The 11,141-nt window shown below is 46.1% G+C and overlaps 1 protein-coding gene across 2 annotated transcripts; it reads right to left on the bottom strand.

Moving 5' to 3' along the window:
• Positions 1–261: 261 nt before the first annotated feature.
• Positions 262–8,746, bottom strand: LOC119943342 (ADP ribosylation factor like GTPase 14 effector protein). 2 transcript variants are annotated; one of them, XM_038764253.1, is made up of 4 exons: positions 8,659–8,746; positions 3,787–4,291; positions 2,635–2,765; positions 262–2,168 (listed from the first exon to the last, which is right to left on the bottom strand). In XM_038764253.1, exons 2-4 carry the CDS (start codon positions 4,207–4,209, stop codon positions 1,940–1,942), a joined length of 783 nt encoding a protein of 260 aa, XP_038620181.1. In that variant the 5' UTR covers positions 4,210–4,291; positions 8,659–8,746; the 3' UTR covers positions 262–1,939. The 2 variants fall into 2 exon arrangements, with proteins under 2 accessions (XP_038620181.1, XP_038620182.1); XM_038764254.1 differs by lacking the exon at positions 8,659–8,746 and adding an exon at positions 6,210–6,392.
• Positions 8,747–11,141: the final 2,395 nt, after the last annotated feature.

Below are 11,141 nucleotides of genomic sequence, written 5' to 3'. Positions count from 1 at the left end.
TCATCTAATACTTTTCTTCATTGACAACACTCATTCTTAAAAATGAACTACAGGTTGTTTGCTAGGAGGCAATATGGCCTAAAACAGTACTCTGCTAAGCAGACATCTAAGAGTTCAAAGATTTATTTTTGCATCCTGCCTCAGAGTGAGTCATTGCATAATTACTAGCCCCTGAATGCCAAACCAAATATCAGTACTAAATTTTAGAATAAAAACAAAGGGCTCATAGGTTACTTTAAAATTAAAAACATGAACATGATACAATGTGCGACCTGTAAAGCTCAGTTTATTGTCAGAAAACACCAGCAGATGTCAGCACAAACCAAGATACTGAAGGTTTATAACAAAGAATCCGGGACTTCTACTACAAAAGTTGCTGGTCCTTATTCTCGAAATACGTTGACCTTGAAATAAGTTATATTAATTACTTTCCAATTAATATTTGCAGGTAAATCCCACATGTATAATTTAACAATGTATTGAAAATGACAAACCTGAAATAAAAGCGACGTATCTATTTATTACACCCTAAAACTGGCTGCCATTCCAGCCTGCGTATGTATATTAAGCTCATTCGTCAACATTCGCAGAGTTAGAGTAGTCTTAAATAATTGGACCTCTTAAAAACTAGTCACGGAAGAGAAAAAGAAAAACAAGACAGAAATATTAATGTTAATGTTCATACTTTCTAAATAAACCCCCCAAAACTCAGGTCTAAACAAGCTGGATTTACATCTCTTTATATTCCATTAAAACACGAGTCCTGCGACTTTCATTTAAAGCTCAGTCAGCTAAGTAAAGACACTCAAGCATGATGCAAAACGCCAGCTAGGACCTGTGAGGATGGAAGCATCGCTCTTCACGTAATCATCTAATTAGCTACCGTGCCAATAATACCAACATTAAAAACAAAAGTAGTTGACTAAAAGGCAGCCAATTCAATTTCACACCAGCTGTTCGCATCTAAAAGAAGAAAGTGAAATTCTACCTGTCTGTACATACCCCAAGGTAAGATCACCTAAGATAGGCCACCAACTCGGGGTAGCATGAATTATGCTGCAGTAGCAGTGCACTGAATACGAATCCTCCCCAAACTGCCTGAAAGATGACGATAAGACACAGACAGTCCGGTTGGGTACCATAGTTTGGCCTTGGAAGTTTAAAGGTGTTCAGGGACAAAAATGACTCTCAGTCCCCGGAGCAAATAGCGTTGAAGCCTAAGAGACACTAATCAGTAGTTGTTTCACTCAGAGAAACAGATTTCTAGATGCACACCCCCAATACGCAGGGGTTTTACTTGGGTACTCACAAAAGGTGCATCTCTGCTAGTAGATACTTCTGGCAGGCTACATGAGTTTGGAATTGTGGCACCTACATTACATTTTAAGGTCTTCTTAATATGGTTTTATCGACACATCTTAGTATTACTCTAAACTAAGGGGGCATTACGTCTAAAGGAGGGGAAAGGTGTCAGCAGTCGCAACATCAAAAAGGATCACTGTGAGTCAAAGATGCACCTCTATTTTCAGGGTCATACTGTATATGTGAAGATGTAACAAACCCCACTTCTGACGGTTAGAAAAGGCTAAAATTGATCTCCAAGAAAGCCGCCACACATTTAACTATGCAGATGTCTTTTGATGACCTAGCCTCGCGCTTAAGTCACAGTGACTTAAGGCCGGTTTTTAAGCATTCACCCACTCGATTGTACTGGGATCTATCCTCCTTGAAGAGCCGAGCACCGGTTCCAGCCTTCTGGCCTGTTTGCTTCCCCACAGTGGATTAAAGCTGCTACTTTGTGTACCAACAGCCCTTGAAAAACACAAATGAAACACTGAACCCCCCCCAAATCACCCTGAAATACACCATCGACACGTACTATACATTTTCTTATCGCCTTTAGGCCGCCTGTCAACTTTTCAATAGAACCGCGTTTAAGTTAGCCGACGTGCTTATTACGAATAACTTCACCTCCTTCGATTTCAATTTGCTCATAGAGCCACTTGCGGTCACAGCGGCATTCAGGCCCACACTTGTTGGAACCGCAGTTGGGACAAGCATAGAAACAACCCAAACAATCTTCATCCAGGCAGTCACAGAGGTCCATTCCGCTGTAGATGAGGAGTCCCTGGCTATCATAGACTTTACTCTTTGCTGGTATCACTTGTCTGAAAAAACGGAACAAACAATTATTTCCTAAAGTGGCTTTGCGTCTGGGCGGCTGTCACGTTCCAACTGGTTAGTTGAAAAGAGCAGAGCACGCTGTTGCTTCCTCACTTCCTTTCACAGAGCGACCTAAGAGCCCATCACTTGATGACATTTGAGAAAGGAAAACAATGTAGAGTGATTTTAAAATGTGTTTCTGACAGGGTCATCTACTGGTTGGAAGGAGACAGTTGAACTTACCCTCCCCAGAGGCAGTTTTTTAATGCCATTACTAAAATGCTTCAAACTGACCCACTACAATTCTCCCCACCTCGAGTACAAAATAAATTAAAAAGATGTAATGAAATTCATTATACAGTGCATTCGCAATCACTTCCACTCATTCATGTCTTTTATCCGACTTAAATTGGCAATTCAGGCACCATCATCAAGAATGGGGACTGTTAAGCTTTGACTGCCAGAACTCACCTGTCTGAATTAGCTGGAGTGTTTTTCGTCTGTAACCTCCTCTTTTCCCTCTTACTTGTCTCTGGAGTAAACTCAGTTTGGCGCCCTGGATTGGCAAACTGCAAGGACTTCAAGGCTTTAGCAGTTCGTCCCTGAACAAAGATGAGCGTTTTAAAGTTAACTTTAATGCACGGCAATGACAGAAGACTACACAGTCCCAATTTTAGAAACAGTGGCTCAGAAATTACAAGGTCATTCTCAGAATTAGAGCCTTATTGAATCCAGTCAGAGGAAGAGTATTCACAACACACGAGAGTACGGGTACACATTAAGAGCTGAAAACAATCACCACAATAAAGCATGACTGCCCACTGCATTCAGAGGGAAAGAGGGTCAGGCGTAGGACACACATTCTCAGAGCTCAGCATTTGTTTGGAACAATGCATGGTCAAAATGATCTGCAGATGTTTTCCAGAAAAGGCTTTTCTTCCAAGCGAGCAATCGTTTATTTTCGCTTTCTAGGGTATATGCATCCTTCACACACATACACGCACATCTACACGCTTCAGTTACAACAGGGTACTTTTGAGCTGGTGCCTCCTTCCATCCCAAGCAATAGCAAGGGTTGTAAAGGCAAGAGATACCAAGATACGACCTCACTCCCTTCTCGGTTCTCTTGGCAGCAGCCTCCAACTGGCCTCTCGCTGGTTTACAGAGGGCATGTGCCGACTGTGGCCAACTGGCCAAGGCGTGGGCTGAAGTTACAGGGTGGCAGAAGCTTTGGGTGCTACAGACCACCCAGTTCTGCTCTTTCCTGCTGCCGAGTGGGTAGCTTCACCCTGCTGCAAGGCAACAGGGAGGCCGTGTGGCATTAACAAATGGAGTAAACTCAAGAACAATGACATCTTGGCCACCGAAGGCTTGCCTAGAGAGCCAGGGCGGAGGACGTGGGAGACCGCCACTCTCTCATTTACCCACCTACCTTTTTGGCTCCTGGCCCTTTGGGCTTGGGCATGAGAAGTGGGACTTGAGGAAAGCAACACTAAAACTCTCCCCTAATCAGGTGCAGTGGAATAATTCGCAGATGATCAAGGATACATTTCTCACAGACCCAAAAACCCACAAGAGTTGGAAGAATTTACACATGTGAAAAATGGACCCTTATATACATACGTCTGAATCAGGTTTTCTTCTCTGGCGTTCTTCAGAGTCAATGTCCACAGTTCCATTGATTATCTGTGTACACCTTGGGCAAAGCTTCCAACCAGGTACAAGCTGTCTTCCAAACTTGGCACTTAGAAAGGTTGCATCATCTAAATCGATAGCATGCAAATTTTTCTTTGCAAGCTTTTTGTGAATGTTAAATGGGTCACAACACGACTTTTGCAAATCCTCAAATCTGTCAATGTAAATTTTTGCATGATGGAAGCAGATTGTATTATTTCCCGAAAGGGTCATTCCAGTCCTAAGCTGAAGTAAAAGCATATCATTTGATGATATTTCTTGCAAAGTCTTGAAGCCGGTATTGCGGGTATAGTATGTCTTATGACATTCATTAGTAGCGCGAAGCTGAATTCCAACTGAACAGGGATCCATCTTACTCGTTAGAACAAACTACTGCGCGTTCTATTTTGCCTAGAATTCTTTGTAGTCTCTAGTAGGTTCTATGAGGCTCACCCTAGAGAAAGCATTAAAGTCAATCAGATTTGTGCTGCAAACTTTGTAATCTAAGCGTGACAAACTAAACTGGATTCTGACAATGAAACAACCTTCTGCTTTATCATACGCTCGCTCTAGCTACAACTTATGCATCCTGAAATCTTCATAAATGGCTACAAAGACGTGCTGAAGGCCAACCTCAAGAAGTGCTCCCCTGAAACTGGTGATTGGGAACCTGAGGCACGAGACACGTCGTCCTGGTACCGGGATCTGCCGTTTTTGCTATTCACTCTTTTGAGGACATAAACATTCTGTAGCAAAGGAGAAACGTGCTAAGCAAAGAGGTGGCGTTAGGTACTGGAGGATAACCACAGCTAGCTTCCTCGTGTGCGATCCGTGACTGGCTGTGGAGCTTCTCCACGTATCTCACGGCGCACCGAAAGCGATAGGAGGGAACAGCGTGACTCGGGGGGAAAAGCATGCCCCTAGAAGTCAGACGACCTGGGGGTTTTATTCCTTATTCCGGCTCTGGGTGCCCTTGGGCAAGTCACCCCACTTCTCTGTGCTTCGGTTTCCTCCACTGTACAATGGGGATTTCAAAACCTGTTCTCCCCCCTATTTAGACTCTAAGTCCTATGTGGGACAGAGATGTGGCTGATCTGATTAACCTATATCTAGATTAACCCCATCTGATTAACTTGTATCTACCCGAGCACTTGGAATAGTGCTTGACACATAGTAAGCGCAAAACATCATTAAAAAAACCCAAAAGCTCCTGTCAGATCTTTGTAACTTCTCTTCTATCCCTAAATATTGCCAAGATTCATCAGCAGGTGTGCTTTATAATACAGTTTTACCAGAGATACCAACTCTGAACTTGCAATAAATAATGTACTTAAATATTTACAGAGATAACTGTTTCCCTTCGGGAAGTGATGCCGAATACAGATGCCAAGCCTCCGAGATAACTGAACCCAATCTAAATGTTTAATAATTTGGAAAAAATCTAAAACACAGAAAACAAATAAGTAATCTCCAATTACAAGAACTCTAAAGATTTAAATCCCTATTTATTTTAACTCGGATTATAAATCCACATCTTAATGATTAAACACCTGTTCAAGAAATTAGCAGTTTTACTTGAAAATAAAAGATCAGATAAAATTGGGAAAATTTTAATTCTAACATTGCAATGGTGAAACAACTCTCTTCATGATTTTTAGTTTCAGCCAACTTACATTCTAGATTAGAAGACAAGGACAGTCCATATTTTCCCATAAACTATAAAATTTAGATAAACAAAAAGGCAGAAAACCAGTGCACTGAGCATTTTTTTTTTTTGCAGCAGAAATCCCCTTGAGTGTAATGCTTAAAAAAAAAAAGTGTTGCACCACTGCCCACCTACTTCACACTAGCAGGGATGAGGAACTTCCATCCTGGTTTGAGTTTCGGGCCCAAAATAAGTATTTCATTTATTAACTTAAGTGGAGTTACCACTAATACATTCCTTCCACTTTTGACATTCAATCATATAACCAAAGTAATTGTGACTTCACTGTTATATTTTGTGTACTTACTATGTCCACAGTACCTCAAGGAGCTTCCATTTAAAGACTGAACACAAACAGAATATATAAAACAAGCAAAAGAGGAGGACTAAGCTCATAAAGTGATACAAGAGGGCTGAAGGGTCAAGTTGGAGAGAAGTGGCAAACCAGGGTTCATAATGGAGAAGGCTATTTAAGGGTTTTGAAAGAGAAGAAGGATAAGGGGTCTGGGCAGAAGTGAACTGAAAAAATCATTTGAAGTAAGAGATTCAAAAATCAAGTACTTAATTAGTTTTGCTTTTTATGCGGTTGGCCCTATTACAGGCCCAAATAAATACCATGTGGTTCTGGTAGGCTAGCTACTGGATTGAGAAGGAAGGTTCGTCTTACTTTATAAGGCATGCTGACTGTTTAACTGCTATTATAAATGATGAAATTCTGGCAAGTTTATCTGCTTTCCTTCCCCATCAATCATGGCAAAGTTGGCAGCACCTGGACGGAGTAAGGACAAGTGGGGTACAGAAAAGCGCTAATTTGGAAGTTAGGTTGGGTCAGGGGAGGAGGCTGGCACTGTTTACAACAGTCCTTGAACATAACATTTGAGCCTACCTTCCAAACGGTTGCGAATGTGAACATGGTGTCAGATAACTGGGGAAAAGTGGATAAAAAGTGGGGCCGGACCTCTAAGCTTCAGAAATTAAGCGGAGGCCTATTTTGGGAGAGTTACCATTGGAGAACCCAAATCCTTTTGTCACTACAAGTATCACGCTTCCCCAAGAGATCGGGGGCAGGGGAATTGTTCGCTGCTCAAGGGAAAGCAAGTGAAGCAGCATCAAGCAGAAGCAAGGAGGGCGCTGAAGGGAGAGGGGGATGCTAAAGGAAGAAGGGGGGCTAGTGGAAGTAGGTGGAGCTAAAGGAAGAAAGGGGGAGCTGAAGGAATACGGGGGCGCTAAAGAAAGAAGAGGCCGTTGAAGGAAGGGGCGCTGAAGGAGGAAGGGGGTGCTAAAAGAGAAAAGGGGCGCTGAAGGAGGAGCTAAAGGAGGAAGGGGGCACAAAAACGGAAAAAGGGGCGCTAAAAAGGAGGAAGGGGGCGTGGAAGAAAGAACGGGCGCTAAAAAGGAAGAACGGGCACTAAAAAGGGAGAAGGGGAGCTGAAGGAGGAAGGAAGCGCCAAAAAAGGGGGTGCTAAAAAGGAGGAAGGGGCGCTGAAGGAGGAAGGGGGAGCTAAAAAGAAGGGGTGCTATAAAGGAAGAAAGGGGCACTAAAAAGGGAGAAGGGGAGCTGAAGGAGGAAGGAAGCGGAAAAAAGGGGGCGCTAAAAAGGGAGAATGGGGCTTTAAAAAGGAAGAAGGGGAGCTGAAGGAGTAAGGAAGCGCCAAAAAAGGGGGTGCTAAAAAGGAGGAAGGGGGCCCTGAAGGAAAAAGGGGGAGCAAAAAAGAAGGGGCGCTAAAAAGGAAGAAGGAAGCGCTAAAAAGGAAGAAGGGGGAGCTGAAGGAGGACGGGGGCGCAAAAGAGGAAGAAGTGGGCGCTGAAGGAGGAAGGGGCGCTAAAAGGAAGACGGGGGCGCTGAAAGAAGACGGGGGCGCTGAAGGAGGAAGGGGGCGCTAGAGGAGAAAAAAGGGTGTTAAAAGGAAGACGGGGGCGCTGAAGGAGAAAGGGGGCGCTGAAGGAGAAAAGGAGCGCTAAAAGGAAGACGGGGCCGCTGAAGGAGGAAGGGGGCGCTGAAGGAGAAAAGGAGCGCTAAAGGAGAAAGGGGGCGCTGAAGGAGAAAAGGGGCGCTAAAAGGAAAACGGGGGCTCTGAAGGAGAAAGGGGGCGCTGAAGGAGAAAAGGAGCGCTACAAGGAAGACGGGGGCGCTGAAGGAGGAAGGGGGCGCTGAAGGAGAAAGGGGGCGCTGAAGGAGAAAGGGGGCGCTGAAGGAGAAAAGGAGCGCTAAAAGGAAAACGGGGGGACTGAAGGAGGAAGGAGGCGCTAAAGGAGAAAAGGAGCGCTAAAAGGAAGACGGGCACGCTGAAGGTGGAAGGGGGCGCTAGAGGAGAAAAAGGGCGTTAAAAGGAAAACGGGGGCACTGAAGGAGAAAAGGGGCGTTAAAGGAGAAAAGGAGCGCTAAGAGGAAGACGGGAGCGCTGAAGGCGGAAGGGGGCGCTGAAAGAGGAAGGGGCGCTGAAGGAGAAAAGGAGCGCTAAGAGGAAGTCGGGAGCGCTGAAGGCAGAAGGAGACGCTGAAGGAGAAAAGGGGCGTTAAAGGAGCAAAGGAGCGCTAAGAGGAAGACGGGAGCGCTGAAGGGGGCGCTGAAAGAGGAAAGGGCGCTGAAAGAGAAAAGGGGCGTTAAAGGAGAAAAGGAGCGCTAAGAGGAAGACGGGAGCGCTGAAGACGGAAGGGGGCGCTGAAGGAGAAAAGGGGCGTTAAAGGAGAAAAGAGCGCTAAGAGGAAGACGGGAGCGCTGAAGGAGGAAGGGGGCGCTGAAGGAAAAAGGGGCGTTAAAGGAGAAAAGGAGCGCTAAGAGGAAGACGGGAGCGCTGAAGGAGGAAGGGGGGATGAAGGAGAAAAGGGGCGTTAAAGGAGAAAAGGAGCGCTAAGAGGAAGAGGGGGGCGCTGAAGGAGGAAGGGGGCGCTGAAGGCGAAATGGGGCGTTAAAGGAGAAAAGGAGCGCTAAGAGGAAGACGGGGGCGCCGAAGGAGGAAGTGTTGACTGACGGCTGAGGAGGGTAGGCAGGGCCCGTGGGAGTTGCGGGTCTCGGCGCCTCGCCCGGCCCTCCGCCGCCTCCTGCTCCTGCTCGTCCTGGTGGTGCTGGTGGTCCTGGTGGCGCGGCGGGTTTGTTCCCGGCCGGGGCGGCCTACCTTGGCGTACGCCCTCCTCCGGCCTTGTCCCGCCGGCCCTCCGGAACCCGGGGCCCGGGTCGTCGGCGTCGTCGTCGTCGCCGCCGCCAACGCCGTCGCCGCAGAGCCTTGCGCCGCCATTAACCGCCGCCGCTCCTCCTCCTCCTCCGGCCGGGCGCGCGCCACCGACAGCGCGCATGCGCACGCGCCGCGCAGGCCCAGAGCGGCCCCCCCCCGCCGACCATAGACAACCGCCGGCGAGGCTAGAGGGGCCCCCGGCGCCGCCATCTTGGGGGGGGCGGGCCTTGGCGCGCCACTTCCGGTCCCGCCAACCGTCAGCGTCCTAATCATTCATTCATTCATTCATTCATTCATTCATTCATTCATTCATTCAGTCGGATTTGTGGAGCTCTTACTGCGCGCGCAGCGCTGTACTGAGCGCTTATTCAATAATAATAATAATAATAATGATAATGGCATTTATTTGCACACAGTAAACGCTCAATAAATACGATTGATTGATTGATTGATTAAGCGCTTACTATGTGCAAAGCACTGTCCTAAGCGCTGGGGAGGTTACAAGGTGATCAGGTTGCCCCACAGGGGGCTCACAGTCTTCATCCCCATTTTACAGATGAGGGAACTGAGGCCCAGAGAAGTGAAGTGACTTGCCCAAGGACACACAGCTGACAGGGGAGCCGGGATAGTATTTATAATAATAATAATGATAGCGTTTATTAATCAATAGTATTTATTGAGCGCTTCCTGTGTGCAGAGCACTGGACTAAGCGCTTGGGAAGTACAGGTTGGCAGCATATAGAGACGGTTCCTACCCAACAATGGGCTCACAGTCTAAAAGGGGGAGACGGAGAACAAAACCAAACATACTAACAAAATAAAATAAATAGAATAGATACGTACGAGTAAAATAAATAGAGTAATGCCCTCCCTCTGCCCATCCGCCAAGCTCGCTCTCTTCCTCCCTTCAAGGCCCTATTGAGAGCTCACCTCCTCCAGGAGGCCTTCCCAGACTGAGCCCCTTCCTTCCTCTCCCCCTCGTCCCCCTCTCCATCCCCCCATCTTACCTCCTTCCCTTCCCCACAGCACCTGTATATATGTATATATGTTTGTACATAGTTATTACTCTATTTATTTTACTCGTACATATCTATTCTATTTATTTTATTTTGTTAGTATGTTTGGTTTTGTTCTCTGTCTCCCCCTCTTAGACTGTGAGCCCACTGTTGGGTAGGGACTGTCTCTAGATGTTGCCAATTTGTACTTCCCAAGCGCTTAGTACAGTGCTCTGCACATAGTAAGCGCTCAATAAATACGATTGATGATGATGATGATGATGTACAGGTAAAATAAATAAATAAATAGAGTAATAAATATGTATAAACATATATACATATATACAGGTGCTGTGGGGAAGGGAAGGAGGGAAGATGGGGGGATGGAGAGGGGGACATAAGCACTTACTATGTGCCAAGCACTGTTTTAAGCGCTTAGATCAGTGATCAGGTGGCCCCAGGTGGGGCTCCCAGTCTTCATCCCCACTTGACAGATTCATTCATTCATTCAGTGGTATTTATTGAGCGCTTACTGTGTGCAAAGCACTGTACTAAGCGCTTAGCGCTCTACTAAGTACTTGGTACTTAGCACTGTACTGTACTGAGTGACAGATGAGGCCACTGAGGCCCAGAGAATAATAATAATGATGATGATGACATTTATTATTGCACATAGTAAGTGCTTAATAAATGCCATTATTATTATTATTATTATTAAGCACTTACTCTGTGCCAAGCGCTGTTCTAAGAGCTGGGGTAGATACAAGGTAATCAAGTTGTCCCACATGGGGCTCACCGTCTTGTCTTAATCCTATTTTACAGATGCGGGAACTGAGGCACAGAGAAGTTACCTGGCTTACCCAAAGTCGCACAGCTGACAAGTGGCGGAGGCAGGATTAGAACCCACGCTATTTATTTATTTATTTTATTTGTGCATATTTATTCTATTTATTTTATGTTGTTACTATGTCTTGTTTTGTTCTCTGTCTCCCCTTTCTAGACTGTGAGCCCATTTCTGGGTAGGGACCGTCTCTATATGTTGCCAACTTGTACTTCCCAAGCGCTTAGTACACTGCTCTGTACACAGTAAGCACTCAATAAATACGATTGAATGAATGAATGACCTCTGATTCCCAAGCCCGTGCTCTTTCCACTAAACCATGCTGGTGCTGGCTTGAGCCAGTAACAATGGTGATGGTATTTGTTAAGCGCTTACTATGTGCCAAGCACTGTTCTAAGCACTGGGGGGGATAGAAGGTAATCAGGTTGTCCCACGTGGGGCTCACAGTCTTAGTCCCCATTTGACAGATGGGGGAACTGAGGCCCAGAGAAGTGAAGTGACTAGCCCAGAGTCACACAGCTGACAAGTTGCGGGGCGGGATTAGAACCCACGACCTCTGATTCCCAAGCCCTGGCTCTTGCCACTAAACC

Source organism: Tachyglossus aculeatus, chromosome 22 (genome assembly GCF_015852505.1).
Source record: "Tachyglossus aculeatus isolate mTacAcu1 chromosome 22, mTacAcu1.pri, whole genome shotgun sequence".
NCBI classification, from domain to species: Eukaryota; Metazoa; Chordata; class Mammalia; order Monotremata; family Tachyglossidae; genus Tachyglossus; species Tachyglossus aculeatus.
Note: the sequence above shows the minus strand (reverse complement) of the source record. Positions and strands in the feature narration are given on the sequence as shown.